Source organism: Epinephelus lanceolatus, chromosome 20 (assembly GCF_041903045.1).
Source record: "Epinephelus lanceolatus isolate andai-2023 chromosome 20, ASM4190304v1, whole genome shotgun sequence".
In the NCBI taxonomy this organism is placed as follows: domain Eukaryota; kingdom Metazoa; phylum Chordata; class Actinopteri; order Perciformes; family Serranidae; genus Epinephelus; species Epinephelus lanceolatus.
The window spans coordinates 28,313,683-28,338,224 of NC_135753.1; the positions used below are offsets into that span (position 1 = coordinate 28,313,683).

Sequence of the window (24,542 nt, forward strand, 5' to 3'; positions counted from 1 at the left end):
AAAATCAAAACAGCTGCAAATGGTTGAGACCACTGATGAGACTTAACACAGCATTTACATGCCCCTCGAATGATCCCATTTCCCATGTTGGGAGGGCATTCTTCCCACTGTGCTTCAAATCACAATGTGGAGACAAAATGGATGCAATTTAGAGGATGTGTTGTATTTTATTGCTCAGAGCATTTAAACAACACATTGATAACAGCTTGAAGCTTTGTATTATAGAGTGATTTTGCGCAAGTACATCCCCTAAAACTACAACAATATTGTTTTACCTGAGTAGTGCTATAAATTGCTTTTTTAACTAGTCTAGGTCAATCTACATCCACATGGACAGCAAGTAACCGCTACAGCCTAACACCACATCACAAATTACATGAGTAAAACATTAACATGCAATTTTATTACCATCAATCAAACATTTACTTTTGTCCTCTAGTTTCCTGCTTATGCGACGTCAACTTAGCAACTCATGTACTTAACTTTTCACAGACTTGTGTTCCAACTTATGGGGGGAATTGTCCCAGTTGGGAACTTATTTTTCCAATTATTCCAACACCACATGAATACAGGGTCAATACTGAAGACTAGATAAAGCTTGGAGTCAGAAGAATCAAACTGACTAGAAAAAGTTGCGTATGATGGGTGTTATCATCTTGTCTGAGCATGCCTGCAAAAATAGGTGCTTACAGTATTTCTTTCATCTTTATTTAACAAGGAAATCCCTTAAGATTAAAATCAATTTTTGAGGGAGCCCCGGCCAAGATATGACACATTACAAGGTTACAAAAAAATGATAAAACAGAGCATGTCAGAAACAGACAAGAGACAACAGATACATTATACAAGAGCCAGCGTTGGTATAATGACCCAAACAGTGTGGAGTTAGTCCTCAGTTATTATGTTATTTTTCTTGGTGCAAATATACACTTTATTATTGTACAAAAAAAGTCAATATGTAAGTGACTGATAGTGACTGACCTGGGGCAGTGTAGTCAAATGTATTATAAAGCAGTTGAGGTGAACTACACTTGGCCACCACTAGATGGTCAAAGAGCTCCACTCTCAAGAATTAATTTCTCTATCTCTATCTAGCTATATTCAGTGTGGTGGTTACTGAGCATGAGTGGGTTAAAAACATGATTCAGAGGTACAAAATCACATCTAAAATTGATTTTGTGGTGTGTAACACTGTTAGTATTTGAAGGATTTGGTTCAAGAATGTGACCAAGTACTACAGTGTAGTTATATAGTTGTATAAGGCTGGAGGGAAGTTAACTATAACTAGTAATGTAATACACACTCACCTGCCACTTTATTAGGTACATCTTGCTAATACCAGGTCTCCTGTTCCACCACATCCCAAAGGTGCTCTATTGGATTGAGATCTGGTGACTGTGGAGGCCATTGGAGTACAGTGAACTCATTGTCATGTTCCAGAAACCAGTTTGAGATGATGTGATCTTTGTGACATGGTGCGTTATCCTGCTGGAAGTAGCCATCAGAAGATGGGTACACTGTGGTCATAAAGGGATGGACACGGTCAGCATCAATACTCAGCTAGGCTGTGGTGTTTAAACCATGCTCAGTTGGTACTAAGGGGCCCAAAGTGTGCCAAGAAAATCTCCCCCACACCATTACGCCACCACCAGCAGCCTGAACTGTTGATACAAGGCAGGATGTTGTTGTTTACACCAAAATTCTGACCCTACCATCTGAATGTGGCAGCAGAAATCCAGACTCATCAGACCAGGCAACATTTTTCCAATCTTCTATTGTCCAGTTTTGGTGAGCCTGTGTGAACTGTAACCTCAGTTACCTGTTGTTAGCTGACAGGAGTGGCACCTGGTGTGGTCTTCTGCTGCTGTAGCCCATCTGCTTCAAGGTTGGACGTGTTGTTGGTTCAGAGATGGTCTTCTGCAGACCTTGGTTGTGACCAGTGGTTATTTGACTTCCTGTTGCCTTTCTATTATCTTGAACCAGTCTGGCCATTCTCCTCTGACCTCTTGCATCAACGGACCATCCTCTGTAAACCCTAGAGATGGTTGTGTGTGAAAATCCCAGTAGATTAGCACTTTCTGAAATACTCAGACCAGCCCGTCTGGCACCAACAACCATGCCACATTCAACGTCACTTAAATCACCTGTCTTCCCCATTCTGATGCTCAGTTTGAACTTCAGCAGGTCATCTTCACATGCCTGAATGCATTGAGTTGCTGCCACGTGATTAGCTGATTAGCTATTTGCATTAACAGGCAGCTGAACAGCTGTACCTAATAAAGTGGCCGGTGAGCGTATATTGAAATTACAAAATACACAAAAAATCTGATTAAAAAACAAAGAAGTACCTTGAACAAGTGGATCTGCTATTTGCCCTGCACAGCCCGAGCATACACGTACAGGACGCATGCACGCACAGGACAATCACCTCCCCGCGCTGTTTGATGCCACCATGACCATGCTGCAACTCTCCGTGAGAAAAATGCTGTCGATTGTTATGTGAAAGCTGATACTGCTGTCGTGTGCATTTCGTAGATTATACTGCAGAGCCAGCAGCGTAACAGGTTTATGTAATGAGATGAACAGAGTGAAGGGGCCTCAAATCTAACTTTTTCATTATTAGGTAAAATACAAATAATTGCATCGTTTAATGGAATTTACACAAGAAAAACATGTCTGTGGGCTTTTCATACATTCAGTATACAAGCCATGTACAACCAGCTATATTCCCAAAGACCAAATGGAGAGCCCTTAAATGTTGCTGCTTGCCGTCCCTCTGTCTTTTATCAGCTTAGTGACACCAACAAGTCTTTACTCTGAGAATCCAGGGCTTTGGATGAGTCTGAGTTTCAGCATAACTAGTGCTGCAGTTTTTCTATGATGACATAGGGAAAAACAGACTCAAAATGACTTCTCTGAAGGCTATGACACATGTTGTGAAGCAGCCATGCCTTACCCAGCTGATGTCATGGCTAATAATATGAAGCAGATTGTATTGTATCAGTGTGAACGTCTCCCTGGTAAAAAAACATACAGAGAAGAGAAAGACAAGAACACAAAGTACACCGCCTGCATATGCACATGCACATGCAGTAACAATTTTACAACTGGTCTAATGGTTGTTTTATCTAACTATCACCACAACAGTTCATGGGTTGCCACAGCTAAGAACAAAAAAGGGAACACCCACTTGAATAATGTGAAACTTTTGAGGCCCCACCTATAGCAGACACTATTTAAAGTAGACAGCATCCAGCAGAGCATTGTGATTAATATGGTCATTGAACACCTCCCTGCAGACTGGAATGAGGCCTCAGGCACCAGATCATCTGTTTGTCATGCCAATACTGAGCATGCCTTTTCACTTATGATGACATGTAAATACTGCCATGGGAAACCATACTGGTTAAGGCTGGATGATTGACATCAAGTAGCAGCAAGAGTGTACCCAGCCAGAACATTAAAACATAAATTCCAGAACATGAGTTACTGTTGGAAATGCATTTATTTATAAAATAGATATATTAAACTTTAGATTACCACTGTGCAAATAAGAGCAAGCACTGTATAAAGCACTTTATAATGTTTGACATCAATTGTTAAGTATAACATACAGTATGATTCAGTGTCATCTCATTTTTCAACAAAACTGTTTAACATCTTTAAAGCAACATTAAGAAAATAAATCTGCTTTATGCTTATAACATTTACCACAATTCATTTCAACCTTCAAACATAGAAGAAAACCGATGATGAGAGCACATTTATCAACATTACCTCAGCACTTAATGTTAAGTAGCAGGATGAAATGCAAACCTTTAGATTAGCCTTATGCCATAATTCTAACTTTAACAGTAGTTTGATCATTAAAACAACTACACAGATGTACATCCCGCACTGATGCCATGCAACTGTCCAACTATAAATGTTAAACAATGCAGATTGTAGATCTGCAGTCATATACTGTACATAAATACATTATAATCTTTAAACCTCAGCTGATATATTTAAGTTACTCATTTAATGTCTTTTTGACATGACAGCGACCAAGCAAATCATGCAGGCAAAAAACTGACTGTATCGACCTAATGTCTCCTTTGTGACAATGAAAGAGCAGAGAACAAAAAAAAAAAAAAGGAGACAAGCAAAGGTAACTTTACATAATAGATTTAAGCCCATCTTTCTTCTCTGATAATGAAGTCGACAATCACAGAGACTTGACAGAAGGAAAGATTTAAAGCGACTGCTTTCACAGTTCTGTCTCTTTATCTTCGTTCTCATTTGTTTCTAAGTAATATTCATCATCTGTCGTCGTGTCTGAGCCGCTGTCTGAAGACTCGTCAAAGGTGCTAAGGCTGGATACATAACCTCTGGAGGGCAGATGCCCTCTGGAGGATTGGCTGTCCACTTGCTGTGGTGCACCTGATGAGCTGGGAAAGTTAGGTGAGGAAGGGCTGGGAGGTTTGGACATGCGTCTAGACACTGGTGATAGGGGAGGTGTTGGAGGGGGCGTCGGAGGACCCTCTGTATCCCATGCAAAGTGACAAATGTTCATGTTAGGGCTCCAAAGGCGGGCTGGTTTTGAGGTTGTGGTAGTTACAGTTGGAGAAGTGGAGACTTCTGAGCTCCAGTTTGCCAAGCGCCTGGTCAGTGATCGAGGAAGAGATCTTGATCTCATTTTACCAGGGTCACTGGGAAAATATAACATTTTACTGTCCTTACTGGGCTGGCAATCATATTCCGTGGTCCAATCAGGATTGACAGACCACTGATCCAAGTCCTCGTCAGTGCCTCCACAAATCAAGGCAGATTCAGAGAGGTCACCCACACTCATGAACCTGGATCCAGTGGAGATGCGACCAGGCCCTGAGGGTCGACTGGATAGTACCGAACTCACAGAAAACGACCTCCCAGGCTCAATGCCATACTTTAAGTCTGCATAGGAGGACGCCAAACTTTCATTGTCCTGTCCTGGACCTGCACTTGGAGGGCCAGTGGATGCCCGGCTTCTTCTTGAACCACCCAGGCTGATTCCCTCTACCGGCTCACACGGTAAGGGGGACTCTCTGCGACGCTGTAGCTTTGGGCTGTAGAAGACACTGTCATCTGTAGCATCCGGCGAGGTAAATGGTGAGACAGGGGACAGAGAGGAGAAGGGGGAGAAGGGGCTCCTGGGGCTGGATGTGGACTTCCTAAACTGATTAGGATAAGCAGCTGAGGGGTTATGGCTCCTACTAGGGCTGGGATCTTTACAAGAGAGGAAGTGGTTTGTTGGTTTATAATCTGTCTCATCTTTGTAAAATTCAAAATTCTGCATTGTTGGGCTGTGGATTGTCAAATGAGGCTGGTTTTGACTTTCCATGTGTTTCGCACAAACATTTTGTTCTTCTTGGTCAGTTTCTAGAGTTGATTCGTCTGACCAAATGGGAAGCTTTTCTCCTGCTATTGTGCCCCCTGTAGCTGGGAGTGGTATGAGAGTGTATCTGTTTTGTGTCCACCTATTCGTATCCTCTGTTCTCTTTTCATCGTCCTTCAGCACCATTCCTTTGTCCTGCTCTTGCTTCTCCAGCTTTTTTGTACTCTCAACAGTGATATCACTGACATCGCTTGATCCACTAACAGAAGGTGTTTGGGAGGCTCGCTTCCATTTCCATGGAAACGATACATCATCCTCAGACCGTCTGGTGCTGAATGTTTGTTTCAGTCTGTTAAGAACTTGGTCCATTTTGTTATTAGTCTTGCTGGCCCTGTCTGACTCTGACCTTGACAAACTGGAGCTTGGTGTGCTGACGCTTTTCTTAAGTGCAAACCGGCTTCTCTTTGGGCTTTGTTCACTATTGCTCTCCACTGAAAAAAATCTGCTTTTACCCAGTACACTCTCCTTCAATCTTCTCTTAGAGTTTTCACCAGGGGGCTGACTCCCTGTTGAGCTGCTACCACTGGAGCTCTGATCTGAATGACTACATGGTTCTCTTGTAGCTTCCTTACACTGCCCTCTGTGTGACTTGTGTTGACTTAACTTGGTCTCCACAGAAACGGGTGTGTTTGCAGTATGTTGCAAAGGTTTAGGTGTGGTGTTCTTCGGGGCCGCTGTAGCTGTATCTACTTTAGATTTAATACTGTAAACCAGTGTCTCAGTTACACATGTTGAGGAGGGGCTTTGTGCCTTGTGAAGTCTGTTGTCAACAAGTAATATTTGACCATTCTGGCAATCTTGGATGCCGTTCTTGCTCTGATTATTGTTGACCTGATCAGCTTCTGAAACCCCACACTTTGTACTTCCTTGGGTGGAAGTTTTGTTTTGGAAAGGCAAAGACAGGGGCTGGGGTAGGCTGACAGGTAACAGAGGGGGTTTGGATGTGGGCATGGGCATGGCCATGGCGGCAACTGGGTCAGTACGCATGGACAGATGTGGGGTGTACTGGGACTGTTGGAAGAGCGGTGATCTGGGTAATATTGTCTTGGTTTCTCCCTGTGTTGACCTGGTAGACATTAGAGTGGAGTAAGGTGGGGAGCTATATCGAAGCTTATAACCACTTGAAAAGTCAGGAGGGAGGGAGAGAGGGGCAGAAGAACGGCACTGAACTGTGCCAGACTCAACTGATAGTGTCCTCTCCTGTCTGGGTGTGCTTAAGTCCCGTCTTCCCTGGTCAAACGTCATAGGGTCACTATGTCTTTGCTTAGACCTCTCCTGCTCTCTGGACACTAAATCAGCAGAGTCGGATGATAAGGATCGATACTTCCCCCCTTTCCCCACCTGTATGCTGGAGCTGTTGGGGCTAGCGGAGCAAAGAGGAGATGTGTCTGTGGTTTGACTGCTTGATCTCAGAACGGAAATGATGGATGGAACTTTGACACTTTGCGGCGACCTGGAGAGAGACAGAGGGCTCGCTGAGACTTGAGATGGCTCTGGCTTCTCCACTGTGGGCTCAGAATCCTTCAAATCCACTGAGTCCTCCCATGTTACTCGTCTCACTCTCTTTCCCTCTACATGGGGGCGCCGTTTCTTTGGGTCGCTTTCTGGGCTGCTTGAGAAAGTCCTTCCCTCTTTAGGACTCGAAGTGTCTGAGTAGTTGGGGCTGGTGATGATAGGGGTGGCAGGAGGGGTTAAGAGAGAAGTAGTGGTGATAGTGGTGGGAAAAGATGCAACAGCAGAAGTGACAGGAGGAGTAAGGAGAGATGGGCTGGGGGCAGTTGTGCCTGTAGGATGGCTGCCAGTGGTAAAAGCAGAGCTGGTGGAAGGAGTGGATATGGGACTGTTGTTTGTTCGAGAGGAGGCATTAACTGTGGAAATCAGGCTGGACGCAGTTTTAGAGTGCACAGGCCTGAGAACTGAGGCATAGCTTCTTTCAAAGCCAAGAGGTGTGGCACTGGCTGTCTTGAATTTGGTTGTTTGGGAAGAAGAGCCAGTGTATGATGACGCATGAATACTGGTCTGTGAAGCAACTGGATGAGACTGGAAGGAGGAACTTGTTTTAGTGTTTGGGGTTAGGGGGAGAGCAGAGGTAGTTTTGGAGGAAAGAGCTTGACTACTCAGAGTGTTGGTGGTAGCAAGAGAAAGAGGTGGTTTGGTAAACTTTTGAGAGTCCTTGTTGTGTGAAGATGCGGGGGTGCTGTTAGTTTTGGATGTACAGTGATTATTGTTGTATCTGCTGCTGCTCTCAGTGGGTGTATTTGAGCTCTTGGGATTTAGCAAAGTAGGTGGTAATTCAGTTACATTTGCTGTAAATGAACTATTATTTACATCATCCCTGCTTAGATCTTTCGGGTGACTCAGTGTTGCTTGCTCTGTAGCTCTGCTAATTTTAGAACTAGACAAAACACCGGGCAAACTGTGTGGCTTTTGTGGTTCTCTGTTGTTTAAATTAGAGCCATATTGCTCTCTGACAACCCGTTCTGATTTGTGGTCAGTTCCTCCCTGTATCTTCATAATGAGGTTCATGTTACCTTTGCAAACTGACTCTGTTGTGTTATTGTTGTCTCTGTTATTGGGGATTTGACTACTAAATCTGCTGTTGTCAGTCGGAGAGGCCAGATCCCTATTATTATTGCTGGGTGGAACTAAGGGTGTGTTTGCTTTTTCTTTGATGTCTTTTGTATCACTGAGGGCTAGAGGGGAACTATCTTCCAGGTTAGACTGTTTCCACCATGAAGTGGATGTGAGGGTGGTCCTTCTAGGGAGGGCAGATCGGTCATATGGGGAGTGTCTGGGTGAAGAGGCATTGCTCTCAAAGAATACTGAACTCCTGCAGTTCTCTTGTCCCTCTGATGGTCCTTTACTTAGAAATGCCTGTTTGGAACTTGAAAGACTGGACTGGGTCCGATTCATTGTTTGACGCTGTTGGGAAAAGGGTGTGTCTTCCATGTCTTTGGGTGATGTTGAAAAGAAACGGGTTTCAAATGTGTTCCTTTCTCTTTGGTTGGGCGATGATGGGGAAAGGATAGGCCCACTTTGAGTTGTCCTATAAAAAATGGACGATGGAGAGAGAAGGGGCTTTGACCTCTCTATTCCATTGTTATTGAGAAAGGTTTGAGAAAGGTGTGTTGTGAATAATTTTCCATCTTGATCACTTGGCAAACTGCTCAGAAGCGAAGGATTTGTCTCAGAGAGGCTGGAGCCTGCATTGGAGTTCCTGCCATTTGAATGGACTCTTCTTAAGGACAGAAGCAGACTGCTGGTTGTTGGTTTTGAACTTAAATGTGAGATTCCTCCCTGATGACCTGTTTGTGGATTCATCCTTTGTTCATTTGGGTCAAGGGGGAGGGGTGACGTAGGAGACTGAGTTGTGGGTACATAACTGAAAGTATCTGTATCCATTTTTCTATTGTCCACCCTTCCAGAGTTTACATCCAAAGAAATCGTCTGAATCATTTTCCTCTTAGATTCATAGTTCAAGCTTGCAGGGCCACTCTTTGTTGACCAGCCCACTGTATTCCTCCTGGTACCCAGGAATGGCACCCTTAAGGGTGCTTGCGATCCATCTGTTACTGACCTGCCCACAGTCTCCTGAAAGGGTTCACGTGCACGGTTTGCTGCAGTGTTTGTCACATCTTGTAAACTGCCCTGGGCTTCCGAATCGCCTGTTCCCTCAGGTCTTTTGGTCCGTCGTAGTCGGGTACTCCAGTGTGGGGCAAGAACTGTTACCACAGTGGAAGACAACATGGTTCTAGTCGGGCTGGATATTTCCACAAGATCAATATGCTTTCTATGGTCTCTTATATCTTCTAACTCAACTGATCTGGTGTCAGTCCTTGGTTGGGGTCCACATGGAAGCATGTGCAAGCCATTACACTCATGTGGTCCAAACTTCCCATTTGAGAAACTTGGAGTTACACTCAAGTCTGTGGTGGACCCCAGTTCATTGCAAACATCTGTAATAACCTTTTCTTTCTCCTTGGCTGGAAACTGTGTTGTTTCAGACAGTGGAGAGTCACTGGCTGCTTTTATAGAGGTATCTGGTGACGTTTGTCCATCAACCTGTTAAGAGAAGAAGAATTACTGTACTGCAAGTGACCAGACATTGTATACCAATTTCATTTGCCAAATATCTGGAATCTGCTTTATAAATCAATGTTTTAAAATTAATTTTGATACCAAATCATATGACCACACATATCCTACACTAGATTTTTGTATTTTGTTTCTGCTCAGCTACGTCTGCTGTATCATTAAAAGCCCATCGCTTTTCACAAATCAACTTCACATCATATCAATGCAAATTACTTGCATGCTGAAGTTAAAATGCTTTCTGGTATTTACAGTGAATATGCAACAGTGCCTGCTATCTGAATTGAAAATTGCATGCTGGCAGAGGCGAGAGCTTTGCTACAGCTTCAGTTCCCATGGTGTAGCTATTTAAGAGATTCCGGCCTTGACAAACAGGTTATTTTGTAACACGTGAGATTCCCAAGGACACACACACACACACACACACACACACACACACACACACACACACACACGCATGCCCTGTCTCTTGTAATGCTTAAAATAATAATCAATCTGATGTTTTCAAGAGTACGCAATGTCACTTATTGTGTTGTGATGTTTCAAATATAATTACTTCATAAGGATTTCAAAGAATTTCAGTGGCTTTTAGGTCACTTTTAGCCCTAGATCCAGTAAGTACTGATTACTTGGTGATGTTTTGGATTTACCGGAATAGAAAGGTCCTGCAGTCTGACATTATTTTTGGATGGTATTCTACATTGTTATGATTCCAGCAGGAGCCCTAAAACATTATATAAATGTGCCTGTGTCCAATTCTTACCTGACTGCTGCTCTTCTCAGCCTCAGCCCTCTGTGTTTCAGTTGAACTGGCAGAACAGCAGAGTGAGAGAAGACATGAAAACCATTAGGGCATACTAGTTAGGATTACATCTGTCACTAAACTGTAGATTAGACATAATGGACAGAATGCAAAAAATGTTACGGTTAATCTACATATGAACACTGAGCGGCTGTTGGATTTCCTTATGATTTGCAAAAGCCAAGAGGTAATCAATCTATCACATGATTACATATTTGTTGCACATTGAAGGGTTACACAAATATGTTTTATTATCATTGCTGGATGTGTTACACACATCAAATATTAAAGCAGTAAGGGATATATAGGACAAAGCAGTTAATCATCTAATGACATGTATGTTTTGCTTTGCACTGTTGTACGAGTTTACAGAAAACATAATTTCAGTGATATTTAATCAGAGGTTAAAGTAGGCACTAAATGATTCAATATTGGTAAGACTTGAACTTCTGGGATCAATGACTTGTAAGCAAAACATAGAACACAAACGGCACCTCTTTCTAACCCTAGTAAGGTAAACAATGACCTAACTTTCATCATAACAAGCTGTCCTCTGAGCTGGACAAGAAACACTGCTCTGGTTGTGCAGCTGGCTGTGAGAGGAGTGCATAGTGACCGTCTACAGAATCCGACACGGAAAAGATATATTGTAAAAAATTTCAACGACCTCACACTTAGGAAGAAGAGTGTCGCCAAAATCACCTCACATATTTACGGTCTCCTGTTGGTTATAAAACAATACTGAAAAAAAAGGCTTTAGCCTAATTTGTGGGAATTTTCATTGGAGAAAAACTCAATAAATTCACTCTTACACAGCATAGTGCCACCAAATATTCAATAACCTCAGTCTAAAGGTGTGTTCACACCGGACCTGTTTTTTTTTTTTCACTGTTGCTCGGTTCGCCCCTTTGATATCGCTTCATCACTCAGTTGCAATCGCTCTTCAATGTGGCAGAAATCAACAGACTCGCTTTGATGACGTCATTGAAGTGATCAGGGAATTTCAGGGAGGGGAGGGGGGGTGCTTGACTGTCATGACATGTCAGCTTCATTAAAAGTATAACTGCAAATTAAAAGCAACAATAGATGTAAAAACACACATAGACAATACATCTGTGATCTGTTCCCTAATTTAATTTTAACAATTTTTTCAATCTTCTCCAATTTCTCGTTTTATTTTATGGAAGTGATCAATGTAAGTGCACTTGTCCTAGAGCCGCCACAACGGTTTTTATAATGCAAATAACTCTGTTTAGATAAAACCTACAAGCTTCTCTTCCTATGACTTTTACTAAAAATGTGTCTTGTATGTTTTCTGAAGCCTTTAAGTTACAAAAATGAAACACACTACACTGAGCATTTATACCTCCGACCGCGGCAGAGCGCTGCTGAAAGTTATACATTTTGATACATACAGGTAGGCTATATACATATTGCAAAACTCTGTAAAAGTACACCAAAGCATACATTTTCGTTTCCAAATATTTATTTGAAACAAAACCATTCATACGGTCAATAGAAAAACATTTTGTTAATAATAAAAAACGAATCTCAACAGTGACCACGCCAGCCAGCGGGACTGCGGCTGAACCACTTCCAATGTTTATCCACCATGGACAGCGCCAATGCATCTATCGCTGTAGCGCAGAGGCTCTGATGCCTGAGTCAGAGCATGTGAGCGGAGTTGGAGCTGCCTGGAGCAAGGAGCGGGTGGATTTTGTATGTATGTGCCAAAATAGGTAAAAAAAAAAATATCATAATTTCTTCATCTTTTGTGTAATAAAATATTTGGAAAGGAAAATGTATGCTTTGGTGTACTTTTACAGAGTTTTGCAATAGCCTACCTGTATGTATCAAAATGTATAACTTTCAGCAGCGCTCTGCCGTGGTCGGAGGTATAAATGCTCAGTGTAGTGTGTTTCATTTTTGTAACTTAAAGGCTTCAAAAAACATACAAGACACATTTTTAGTAAAAGTCATAGGAAGAGAAGCTTGTAGGTTTTATCTAAACAGAGTTATTTGTATTATAAAAACCATCATGGCGGCTCTAGGACAAGTGCACTTACATTGATCACTTCCATAAAATAAAACGAGAAATTGGAGAAGATTGAAAAAAATTGTTAAAATTAAATTAGGGGACTGATCACAGATGTATTGTCTCTGTGTATTTTTACATCTATTGTTGCTTTTAATTTGCAGCTATACTTTTAATGAAGCTGACATGTCATGACAGTCAAGCACCCCCCTGGGATTCTGGCAGCCAATCAGCGTTGAGCTGCAAGCGACAGGACCCAGCGAAATACCGCTCCAGATGAGATTTCTCATCTCAAGCGACGAGCGAAAAATCGCTCTGTCGCTGTCGCTCGGAGCCCGAGCGATTTTTCTCCCGGGCGAATATACGCTCAATCACCCGTTTGCATTGACTTTGTATGTAAACTCGTCGCTAGCGAAAAAAAAACCAGGTCCGGTGTGAACACACCTTTAGAAAACTTTTTTTTATGTGCCCAATTTTCTGAATATTTTAAACTGTTCAGCTGTAAATTTAGTTGTAATTCACTTCTAATTTGAAACAAAACAAATTATGATTTTGAAAGTTTTGTCAGCATTCACAAATCATCCTGTGGCACTGACACCATTTAAATAAATCATTTGCTGTATATGATGCCAAGTGTCACTAATGTCTTCCTATACCATGCAGGTGTTAAAAGATTTAATGTGTGTGTTCAGGCATGCATAAAGCTGAGGGCGGGAGGAGAACAATATAAAGCGATGAAAGGTGGCGTAAGAATCTGCTTTCATTCCTCCCCTATGTGATGGACACTTGTTTGCACACTTGTTAGAGACTCATAAAATAAACACGAGGAAAGAATGCCTGCGTTAAATCTTGGCCTTTGATATGGTGCATTGTGCAATGTTTGATATTGTGTGGTCTCAATTTGTTAGGTTTGGTTTTACAGGGCAAGATTTCATTAGCAATAGCACCAACCAGCCAAGAACATTATGAACCTAATATTCAGGGTGTGAAGATAAACGGTTTCATAATTTTATTGCTGATATAATTAAAAGCAAAAGCTGATGAAATGTCTCAGAAAAAAAGAATCAATGGTGTGAGTATAATGTCTGCTTTTAAAATATCACATGTCAACTGGATACACCCTGTCGTCCTGTTCTCTATTGTAATGTTTTTGTGTGAAACACCTGAGGGATTAGATGTCTCACATTTGTCATAGGAATGCTGATCGACAGGACGGGCAGCATTCCTCTCCTCTGTCCCTCTCTTTCTCTCTCTGTTTCCCACTGTGTACCAAAGTCACACCCCATAAGCATTCATCAAAGCATTTACAAGACATTTCAATGTTGGACATGATAGCAAACGGATCACACACGGGCGTAGTGTGCACACTCAGTGCAACATGTCTATACAAGGTCATGTTGGATGGTATGAAAAGACTGCAGGCGACGAGCAGACGCTTAAGGTGGCGCGCTTCTCTTTTGAACCAATAAAGCCAGTTGGATCAATGACCGCCATTGGTAAGGCTGCTGTAATCTCTGGCACACACTGCGTCACACATAGGTGTGCAAATATGCTCAGGGGAAAATGTACAGCACATGCACATACAAACCTTCCACACTAATGCCAAAAGCAATTATGTCATAACAACTTACATCTCAAGAAAAAATGTCTAATCTACCTTGGGTTTAACCTAAAATGAACTCCACTCCTGACTTAAGGAAGTACTGTCACGCCAAACAATCAGCCCACAGGTAGCTGATATGGGATAAGGTAAACAAGGACGGTTAAGTCAGGCTTCCTAATTGGCCAGTAAGAGTGTCTTATCAATCTGATACAGGATATCAGGGCATGTAGTGTGAAGATACAATGCAAACAACTACTTACATACCGTCTCACGGACAGACACATGTAAACACAATCATGTCCGCCCTGCTCTTAGGGGTCACATAACTAGGTGCACTTCCTTGTTTATTCAAGGAGCTGACCGTTGCAGATAGCGTGTCACAATCTTAGGTATGCAGACAGGGTTCAGTGGTTCAGTTACTGTTTGACTAAATGTTAGAGAGGACTTGTGATTTCAGTGACTCTGAGCACAACTATTAACGCCAGACGTGCCTATTCCAGACCAACGCCCTATTGTTGGGAAAGTTCAGGGAAGGGCGAGATGACAAGCAGCTAATTAACACACATCATGTACATTACAAATGGGTACACACTTTTATTTGTCTTGGGTAAATCTAGTCCTTTCCTTGCTTACCTGTGCAGACAGGGGTCTGAACTCTTCTTGAGGCTTCGCTCTGGATTTCTGGAGAGTCTTAAGAGGAGGGAGGAGGTGAATCTGGGTCCAGTGTACTTCTGGGTCTGGACCTTTGATTCACCACAGTGAGCAGCAGCTTCCTTTGTTAGTCTCTCCGCTCTTAATATTAGTGCTGTAAGGTCAGAATGGGGGGGTTATGTTCTCACTGCAGTAAATTCAAAGGCTGAATAGATGAAGGTTACAGACCTCCTCGTTACCTTTGTGCGTTTCTTCCCGTCTGATGGCCAATGGGTGACACTGCTGTCCAGTTGGGGTGTCATCATCTTGATGTTTCTCCCGCTTGAACCTTTCACTGAATGTTTCATCCTGTTGGTCTCTAAAAACACCAGAGATATTAAAGGAATTAATTTATATTTATTGTAACGATCTATTAATCAATTAAGACTCCTGCAAAAATGCAAAGAGATTTGCTAGTTCCAGACCTTACACCGTCGGCCACAGTGCAGCACTACAATGGAGCAGCTGGGGCAGTAAGTGCCTGACTGAAGGGGTGAGATCTAGCTGGATTCATGGTCAACACAAGGAGTTCATTTTGTATTTTCAGCAGCTTCGTGCATATGCTCCATTGACACATAATCACCCTTAAATGCACAGAGCAATCAAACCCAAACCTTATGGTTACGATTTCTTGCCCAGCATCAAATTTGTGGCCTTCCAGTCCCAATTGGTTCTGCAACTATTATTTTTATTATGCTGAATAATCTTAGACTTTCATCATTTTGCCTATAAAATACATAGAAAACAACAAAACAGCAGCCGCACACTCAAAAAATACACAGTTTATAAAATACATACAATAGTGAAAAACAGATTGCTAGAGCCCAGGGTGGCAGAACATTTAAATTAGTGCTAAAGGTTCATCGCAGGGAAACTTTAAAAGCTCTGCTTCCTTCATCTTATCAGTTCCACAGTGCTGGACAGATAAGCGCTGGTTATATAACAATCCCTCTCTGCTCACTCCACACTTTCTCTTACAACCAGAGCTAGCACGCCCACTCACACAGTCACTAAATCATGCACGTCATGCACATTTACTGCTGCAACCCAACGCTGAACCCACACTACTGTGCCAACCACTAAGCACGATGATGACACCAGAACAAAGATGATGTGGTTATCTAAATATGAATATATGTGTCACTGCAACCTTTGTTCGCTTAAAAATAAAATGTAATCACAGCACTAGTCTGTCACAGGGCAATCCAGGATCCATATCTCTCTGTTTAATCTGATTCAGCAGTAAGGGCACCAGGTCTTTATATAACCCGAGGTGCTTCGACTGATCATTAAATTGAGCCTTTTGATTTTACTTTCTTAATCTTAATAGCAAGGACCATCTCTACAGTACCTCTCCCTATCCACCTTGCCTTCAGGGGTGACTCATTGGCCTCATTAGAGCTTAATCTGTGCTCGGCTATTATAAAAACCTGACATGACATGAGAGAGAAGTGGGGAGAGATATCAAGAAAGAGGGAGGGAGATCTTCAATGCCAAGGTCAACACGCCTTCTTAGTGGATGGGACTGTGAGTGTTTAATCCTACCTCTCCCCGAGGCAACAGAAGAAATCATATCCTATCACACCAACATATGTGGGTGACTATGTTTGGATAGTTGAAGCAGGAAGTGCGTGTGATGATGGAGCTTTAGGAGCTGTTGTTTAGATAGCATTCCCAACTGTCCAAACTGAAAACGCATAGTTTACGCTACAATGATCGCAAACAGGCTTTTATTTCAAAAGCTTTCATCAGTACAACTCAAACTCTGAGGTCATGTGTTCACCTCTTGTTTTGTCCACCTGAGTATCTGATGTCTGTGATAAATGGGATGGCTTTAATGGGACTGTTTGACAATACGGCTGCGACTAAATGATTATTTTCAATGTTGCTGAATCTGTGGATTAATCTGCTAATCATTTTTGAGGTAAATGGCTCAGTCTAGTCAGGAAATAGTGAAAAATGAGCATCACAATTCTCTACAGCCCAAGTTGACGTCTTTAATTTGCTTGTTTATCACAACCAACAGTATAAAACCGAAAGATTTTCCATTAGTTACAGTAGAAAACTGAGAAAAGCAGCCATTTTTCTTTTTTCTCAAAATACGAATAAAAATAAAATCATTTAAACGATAAATCCTTCATCAAAATTGATGATGATAATGATGGCATTTAAATGCAGACAAAGCAGGTGGTGGATCTGTAGTTGCAGCTGTTAACACATACAAGACACACTGACCCAAAACAAGCAATGTTTATGTTCATTATTCCCTGACACTGAATAAACCAAAAGATAAATCCAACAATCAGGAAAATAATAAGCAGACTAACTGAAAATATGGACAATTTCTCCACAATTACAGCTAAAAAACTGTAATAAAAATCACAAAAGAAATCAAATCTGCTCATTCTCTGAATAGTTTTAGAAAACACTTGACAAAATGGTTGCTAAATTAGTCTAGTGAAACATCCTTTCTAGGACTGTTTTGGACTGGTTTCTAAATTTGAATGTTTTTGTAATTCATTTTTATGACTGCATAATATTGATGTTTTTATGTTTTTTATTAGGTGTTTTAGTGCAAAATGGGATGTTAGTAGCATATATGTTTCATCCCCTTTTCCAGCCTTCTTCCTAAAATCCACTTCAGGACCACAATGGAAATAAGCCATGTGACTTTATTGCAATATGCTCAAAGTTTTAGTAACTGTATACATATTTGTGTACTGTTTTTTAATCTATCAAATAAAATCAGATCAATCAACGCTTGTTATAAATGACTAAGGTTGGTTGGAAACTGATGCATGTTCTCTGTAGTTGCAATTTCATTTGAGTGATTTTCCTCCACAACATAAATATGAGAATATATTTAAACATTTTTCGGTCTGCATCTAGGGACTGCCCATAACTCGAAATCCCAAAGAGATTTCATTAAGCCTACCGTCACAGAAGACGAAGCAAACAGCAAACATTTTTACATTAGAGAACCAGTGAATTCTGCCATTACTGCTTGAATGATCATTCAGCTGCTCATCAAGCTCTCCAGGTAACTGCTCCTCCTATTAACTGCCTGCAGTACAAGTATTGCCAGTTGGGAATCACCGCATGAGCTGATGGTTAGAAAAACAATCAACAACAACAACTCTGATAATCCATTAATGATTTTTAGTCATTCTGTGTTTCCTGCTACGGATATGAGAGAATTCTCTGTTGTTTCATAACTTTAAATCGACTCGATTTTTTTAAAAATGCCAGCTTGGGATGTGGGAAAGTTTGTTGGCCATTTTTCCAACATTTTTTTAACATCATGATTATTTGGGAAAGAAAAGTAGGTAAATAAACATTGGTTGCAGTCCCACTGCCCTACTTTAAAGGGCTACTTTTTCCAAACGCTACTATTAGTGACCTTTAATCCTGTGTTGACAAATATACTCAAACTGCATCCTCCAGTCAGGCTGCAGCCATGTAACGTGCATGTCACATGGACTGTTTGACCTGTGTCAGTTTGTTTTGATGGTTTGGTAGGATGACTAATTGCTATCTTTGTGAGGCTCTCCGGGCTGCACCATTATACCCGCTGTGTCTCAAACAAGTATGTTGGTGTATTCTTCACTGGAGGTCAACCTTGCTGTGGGTGTGTGCCCATATCTGCCAGCTAACACTTACATAACCACATGGATCCAGCCTCAACCAAAGTGTGGGTGTGCACTCAACACTGAGAATCACATGTAATGTTCCAACTACCGCAAATGATTTACACCCTAAACTTCTTTTTAAGACTCAACCAAAGACATCTCAATGATTAGCAATGACTACGTGAGTGGCAACAAAGGGCCAGGACAAAATGAGACTTGTTCTGTTTGCTGCCACACCTGCGGTGGCTGTCAGACATCCAGGAGAGCTGTTTATCTTTGAGCCTATAGATGGGGTATCATGGTGTAAGGATGGGTATTAGCAGGAGGATGTGCAGAGAGTCAACAGAGGCAGGGTTCTGGACATGCACAGACAGCAGCACTGTGTATCCATGGTAGTAACTCCATTAAACTGCAGGCCTGAATGTGCATGTGTGAGCTCGCCTGCTAAGCTACGGAAACTGACCTAAAATAGCTCATATCAACCAGAATATGCTGGTTTACAGTGTAAGGATTAGTGTTAGGTTAGTGTGTGACATGCACTAATACAAGTGCAGGATCAGATATGCATGTTAGATAGTCATAATGAATACATGCATGATACAAAATAGCTACAGCACTCAGTCCAGAATCTGCTTGGATATTTCTTATATTGAACCTCTGGAAGTTAACTTGTTTCCAGATGCGTCACGTTGCAGGAATTAAAAAAAAAAGACCATCTCACACCAAACCTTGTTCAAAAATCTCTCAACTTGCGTAAATCAAGACCAAAGAAACTCAAGTTTACAACAAATCCTAAGCAGCCACTTTTCTACGGGATACCTATATTAACTCAAAACAACATATAAAACATATTTTAGTCAAAATTCGACTTTCTCCACGCGTCATTCCCGCCTTCTCCTGCTGTCAAATTCAGTATGGTGGGCAGTGTCGAGCGGTGACTCACGTGTATAACGTTAAATTAATGGAAAAGCTTAAAGCCGAATTGACTATAATAAAGTCACGAATCGTATCACGTTTTGGTTTGACTGTAAGAGACGTATATATTCCCAGACACGCGTTTAAACATTAAATATACAAATTTATAAACGCAGTTCGGCGTGGGTTTCTCCCCCTTCAAGAGAAAAGCTCGCACGGCAGCTGAAAAGTCTCCAGCGAGCAATCGGAGATACAAAAAGTGCGCAGCAACATTTTAAGGGTTTATAACAAGCATAATAAATTCAGTATTATAACTAACTCGTTGTTAAAATGTCCTTTAAAGAGGTTTTCACCTACCTTGCGGTTGTAGTCCGTGTAGCTCGTGCAGTCCTGCACAGAGGCGTAGCTGTCTCTCCTCCTACAACGATGAGCTCCAACTCTCCTGCGTCACTTGTTGACATCCTATTTTAACCGGTTCAGTAAGCCTTCATTATTCATGCTGACAAGACAGTGCATCTTAAAAATGTCAGGGGGAATTCGCGGCTGCTGACCTGAGAACAGGCAGTTACCATGAATGTCACCGTGGAGGTGAAAGTTCAACACCTCCTGTCTGACAGGTGAGCGTGAGCGTGACAAGCGCGACAATACAGTAACCACAGGCTGCGTCCCTTTTCACAAATGTTCCCCCCTCGGTCATTTCCTTCTCAGGACACTTCAGCTGCTACAACCTTAGTGTGATTCTGCATTGGCCAGAACAAATGTGTTGTGGTGATCATCTCTCTCTCTCTCCTTTTTTAAAGACAAACTCTCAAAGCTTGTAATCTGCTTAAAATAGCTATTTCCCTCCATATTATAAACAGACATGTATGTACCTGTGTTTGCTGATTTGTTTGTGCAAAACATTCTCTAATAGGTCTGACAAGAAAAACACAACATGTCTGAGGTCATGATGTCATGGCCAGTAGCCTAACGAGGCCCCCCAGCATCCTCTTATATTTATTTTATTTATCTATTTATTTATTTTGAGTTTAAGGGGCACGGTGGTGCAGTGGTTAGCGTTGTCGTCTCACAGCAACACTGTTCTTGGTTTGAACCCGGGGTGGGGGAGCCCTTCTGTGTGGAGTTTGCATGTACTCTCCGTGTCAGCGTGGGTTTTCTCCAGGTACTCCAGCTTCCTCCCACAGTCCAAAGACATGCAGGTTAATTGGTGACTTTAATGCCCGTAGGTGTGAATGTGAGTGTGAATGGTTGTTTGTCTCTATGTGTCAGCTCTGTGATAGTCTGGTGACGTGTCCAGGGTGTACCCCGTCTCTCGCCCAGTGTCAGCTGGGATAGGCTCCAGCACACCCGCTACCCCTAAGAGGATAAGTGGTTATGAAAGAATGAATACTTGTTTTGGTGACGTTGCTTCATTGTGCTGCTTCATTGTGTTGCTTCATTGTGCTGACAGTTATGTTGTCACAATTCATGAGTGAATTACATGGAAAGTCAATGTAAAGACGCGATTACATGAGAATTCCCACTGGGCTGTGTGATGGATGCGATGCATGGCATGAATGAAGCAAATAGAGTAATTTTGCGTCATATGCTTATTCACTCTGAACTTCAGCGACCAATTCGCACCATGATAGCCAATCAGCATTGAGTTCCTCCGGGGACATATGACACTGAGGATGTACCAGCAGATGTTCATTCAGCGATTTAGCAATTTCATGTTTATATGATGTGAGATATTCTCACGTATGAAGCAAGTCAACCAAAAAATTCTAGCGCTCAAACTCGTGTGAGTAATGCAACGTAAAAACTTGCATCACCTTTGGTTTGAACACAGTGTTACACCTAGTGTATGACAATTACAGGTAGCTAGCAGACTGTCCTAACTCAAGGTGTCCAGTGATGTCCAAAATTTGACAATGTGAGCGGCCATCAGGGTCCCTTTTCCAAAAATTCTGATATATGCCTAGCTTGCTTCTCCAGATCCCAGCCAACATTTGTATTTGAGGCCCATGTGGGTTGTATATAGATGGAAAAATGGGCCCTATAGTGGATTGTCATCAGGTTCACCACTGACCCTATGCCAATTGCCCACATGGGTGGGTTTCCAGATAAGGTGCCCATTTTGGGCCCATACCCACTTCGTACCCAGGTAGCCCTACCACAACCGATGTGGGGCCCACTTGATTAAACCAAACCATGTGGGCAAGTGGCATGGAGCCATTATGGAACCCATGGACAATCCCATATAGGACCCATTTTTTTAACCCATCTACCACCCACATGGGCCCCACATACAGATGTTGGCTGGGATGGTGCACCCCTGGTCATGACCTCCCTAATACTCATCAGCTACACTTGGCATCACACACTCATCCTAATCTCAAAACAAATAAAATCAAATATGGCCTCAGGTGCTCTCAGATACTTTCAAACAACTGATTCCAGCAATCCCTTGGACCTCAACCCTTATAATCAGTGGTGCACAAAATGTTTTTCATTGTTTTTGTCCTGTATGCCATCCAAAGAGGGAGTACACCTATATAGGAATATGTTTTCAGCTAACCTGATTATTTACAAGTGTTGAGAGAGGTTTCCCTGTATTTGTTACTGCTTTTATTTGATTGTTGACAAGTGGTGCGTAGTTCCAGGGAGCTCTGTTTGTGCTCCTTTGAGTTGAGATTACGTGACTATAGTTTTATCTTTGCTTTACAAAACATGCTGGAGGATGTTTTATGTCCGTCAGACATCCACACCCTCCATCGCCTGCCAGAAACTCGACAGCTTTGGCTCAGTGTTTGCAGGAAGAACAGTGCCCTCTTCCTGTTCTGACAGACTGTTACTTTCTAGGAACACTTTCCCTCTTCAACTTTTCTGCAAGGACGCTTTGTTGGTGCTAAAAAAATCAAGGTGAAAATACCACATAATCACATAGGTTTTGAGGTCATATAGGTTTTGGACATTAAGTTACTTAACAGGGCTGTGGAGGGGAAACAGAGCTGAGGGAGGAACATTTTGGAGTGGGACCCAGCCTTAAAACAATTTCCTGTGTTGGTACAATGCTGTTGTGTACTATCCAGTAAAAAAGAGTCTCAGTGGCACTGGATGGAAATGTAAGCTGTGTAATAGTTTACAGTACAAATCAACAAGGCCACAGTGCAAAGGAACAATAAATAAAACTGAGAAATCATAATCTAAATAATCCAAAATCCACTTAGTAAACAATATGAAGTTTGGTAGTTGTGACATGTGACATCAGATTCAGAGACTTTTCCACACAGACTATAGAAGAGGTTCACATTTTTTCCAAGTCCATCCAACCCTGTCATGAGTCTTCACCAGTTTTAATCAAATCCAGTGGATATCTTCCAAAGTTTCTGTTTTGTACAAAACTCCCTCTTTGTGTTTCCCTGAACAGTGTGTCCTTGTTGAGCTGTAGAGGAGGGATAGGAACACAAAGAGGGAATTCTGTAGTGAAAAGACCGTCACTGTGGAAGATATCCACTTGATTTGTCCATCTCACACTCCTAAAGCTCTGATAAACTTTGAAATATATATTTTTGTGTAGAATAAGGACCATGGGCTGTGTTCCCCAGCAGTCTCTTCCATTTGAAGCATGTTAGGAGGGGAAATCTTTTTTTTTTTTGGTAGCAACTTTTTTTTATTGTTTTAACATGGGTAACAATCAACAAACACAATAATACACAACGATCACCGCAACCTCCACCTCTGGCAGCAAGCCAGTCCATATTAATTTGGCCTGAGTAGATTAACTAAAGAAGAAAATATCAAGAGAGAAATAAAGTAAAATGAAATAAAATAAAATTAAATTAAATACAATTAAATAAGATAAAATAAAATTGAATAAAATAAAATAAAATAAAATAAAATAAAATAAAATTAAAATGATCAAATTGCCACAATTTATTGTTGTTGTTGTGACTTTCTAAATTGTAACGATTTGCACAGCACATACGTTGGTCAACTTGGATTGTGAAATGCTATATAAATAAACTCAATTTGATTTTAAGACAGTCTTGAAAAACAATGAACCTATCCCTTGACAAATGGACTCACCTGGAATCAAAATACACCTACCCCATGAGGCTATTAATAACCAACATCCTAAATTATTAATTATTAATTACTCTGACTTTCTTATACAGGTCTGAGCCTCTTTCTTTTTAAGCTTCATGCTGCTGCAACTCTTTTAAAATGCTGTATCTTACTTGATTTTACAATTGTATGGTTTTCTGACTTTTTATAATTTATTTCATCTTATGATTTTTAAAAAAATGATTTTATGATTTATGGTTTTGCTTTTCAGTTAATCCTTGTTTAACTGAATTAGCTTGTCTGTTTTATGTTTTATGTCTAGTTTATGTGATGCACTCAGTGATCATAATGCCCTTATATGTGCTGCATTTCTTGTATGAAAGGTGCTATATAATTAAGTTTATTAAACTGTTTGTGTCAAATACAGATATTTTTACATTACTATCAGACTGGTACCAACAAAAGAGAGGACTTAGTAGCAGGACTCAAAAACACAAGGAATTTAATGAAGGTTGGTGAACAGAAAAACAGCCCAAAAAGTTCACAAGGAACAAATGGCTCCAAACTACAGAGACGAACTGGCACAGACAAAGGGCAGCAGGTGGACGAAATACACAAGGGAGGAGGGGTAGTGAGGGACAGGTGAGACCAATTGGGGCGGGCAGGTAATCACACAGGAGGGAAACACACATGCAGGAAGTGAGGTGCCTGAAGCCAATGACCAGAGGGTAAGTGTCAAACTAAAACAGCAAACACTAACAACACTGAAAACAAGGAAACATGACCTTGGCGCTGACTTCAGGGTGTTGCAATCGTTACAAGTTTTCTTTTTTTCATTGGCAAAACATTGGCTTGATAACTTGATCAACCATAATTAAGGTGGATAACGAGACGTCTGCAGCTTCAGATGAAACCCAGAGTTTTTATTCAAATTTGGTTCAGATCATCTGAGCTGTGGCAGTGATGTTGGGCCTCCTGAAGGCTTTAATCAGTTTCTGTGCTGACTCCAGGCAGACTGGGCCTGACTGTTGTCTGGTGCAGTTCAAAAGGAAACCAGAGGAGGTCAGTGTTGCTTCACAGAAAAAACCGCGACCAGCAGCGGTTCAGTGGTGCAGCCTGATGGATTAATTTTGATCCAGATGATCATGGATCATAAACATAATAATCATCATCATCATGTATTATGTTTGATTGCGTTATAATTTACGATGAAATGGTTGGAAGCAAGCAGTGACATGATAACGTCATTAATTTTAGTTGTGCATGTGTTCATAATAGAAACAATAAAATAAGACAGAAAATAATGTTAT

The 24,542-nt window shown here is 41.4% G+C and overlaps 1 protein-coding gene across 1 annotated transcript; it reads right to left on the reverse strand.

The window, feature by feature from the left end:
* Window positions 1-3,488: 3,488 nt before the first annotated feature.
* Window positions 3,489-19,856, reverse strand: LOC117264746 (uncharacterized). Its single transcript, XM_033638959.2, has 5 exons — window positions 19,540-19,856; window positions 14,839-14,957; window positions 14,582-14,753; window positions 10,272-10,317; window positions 3,489-9,478 (listed from the first exon to the last, which is right to left on the reverse strand). Exons 1-5 carry the CDS (start codon window positions 19,641-19,643, stop codon window positions 4,250-4,252), a joined length of 5,670 nt encoding a protein of 1,889 aa, XP_033494850.2. The 5' UTR covers window positions 19,644-19,856; the 3' UTR covers window positions 3,489-4,249.
* Between the last annotated feature and the right edge of the window lie 4,686 nt (window positions 19,857-24,542).

What these genes read in the sequence shown, in the direction of transcription:
- LOC117264746 (XM_033638959.2), bottom strand. Translation starts at nt 19,643, where the DNA reads ATGTCAACAAGTGACGCAGGAGAGTTGGAGCTCATCGTTGTAGGAGGA. An exon ending in ACACGGACTACAACCGCAAG is followed by an intron (nt 14,958 to 19,539) that starts GTAGGTGAAAAC and finishes TGGTGTTTTTAG; the next exon opens with AGACCAACAGGATGAAACAT. An exon ending in CTGAGAAGAGCAGCAGTCAG is followed by an intron (nt 9,479 to 10,271) that starts GTAAGAATTGGA and finishes TTCTCTTAACAG; the next exon opens with GTTGATGGACAAACGTCACC.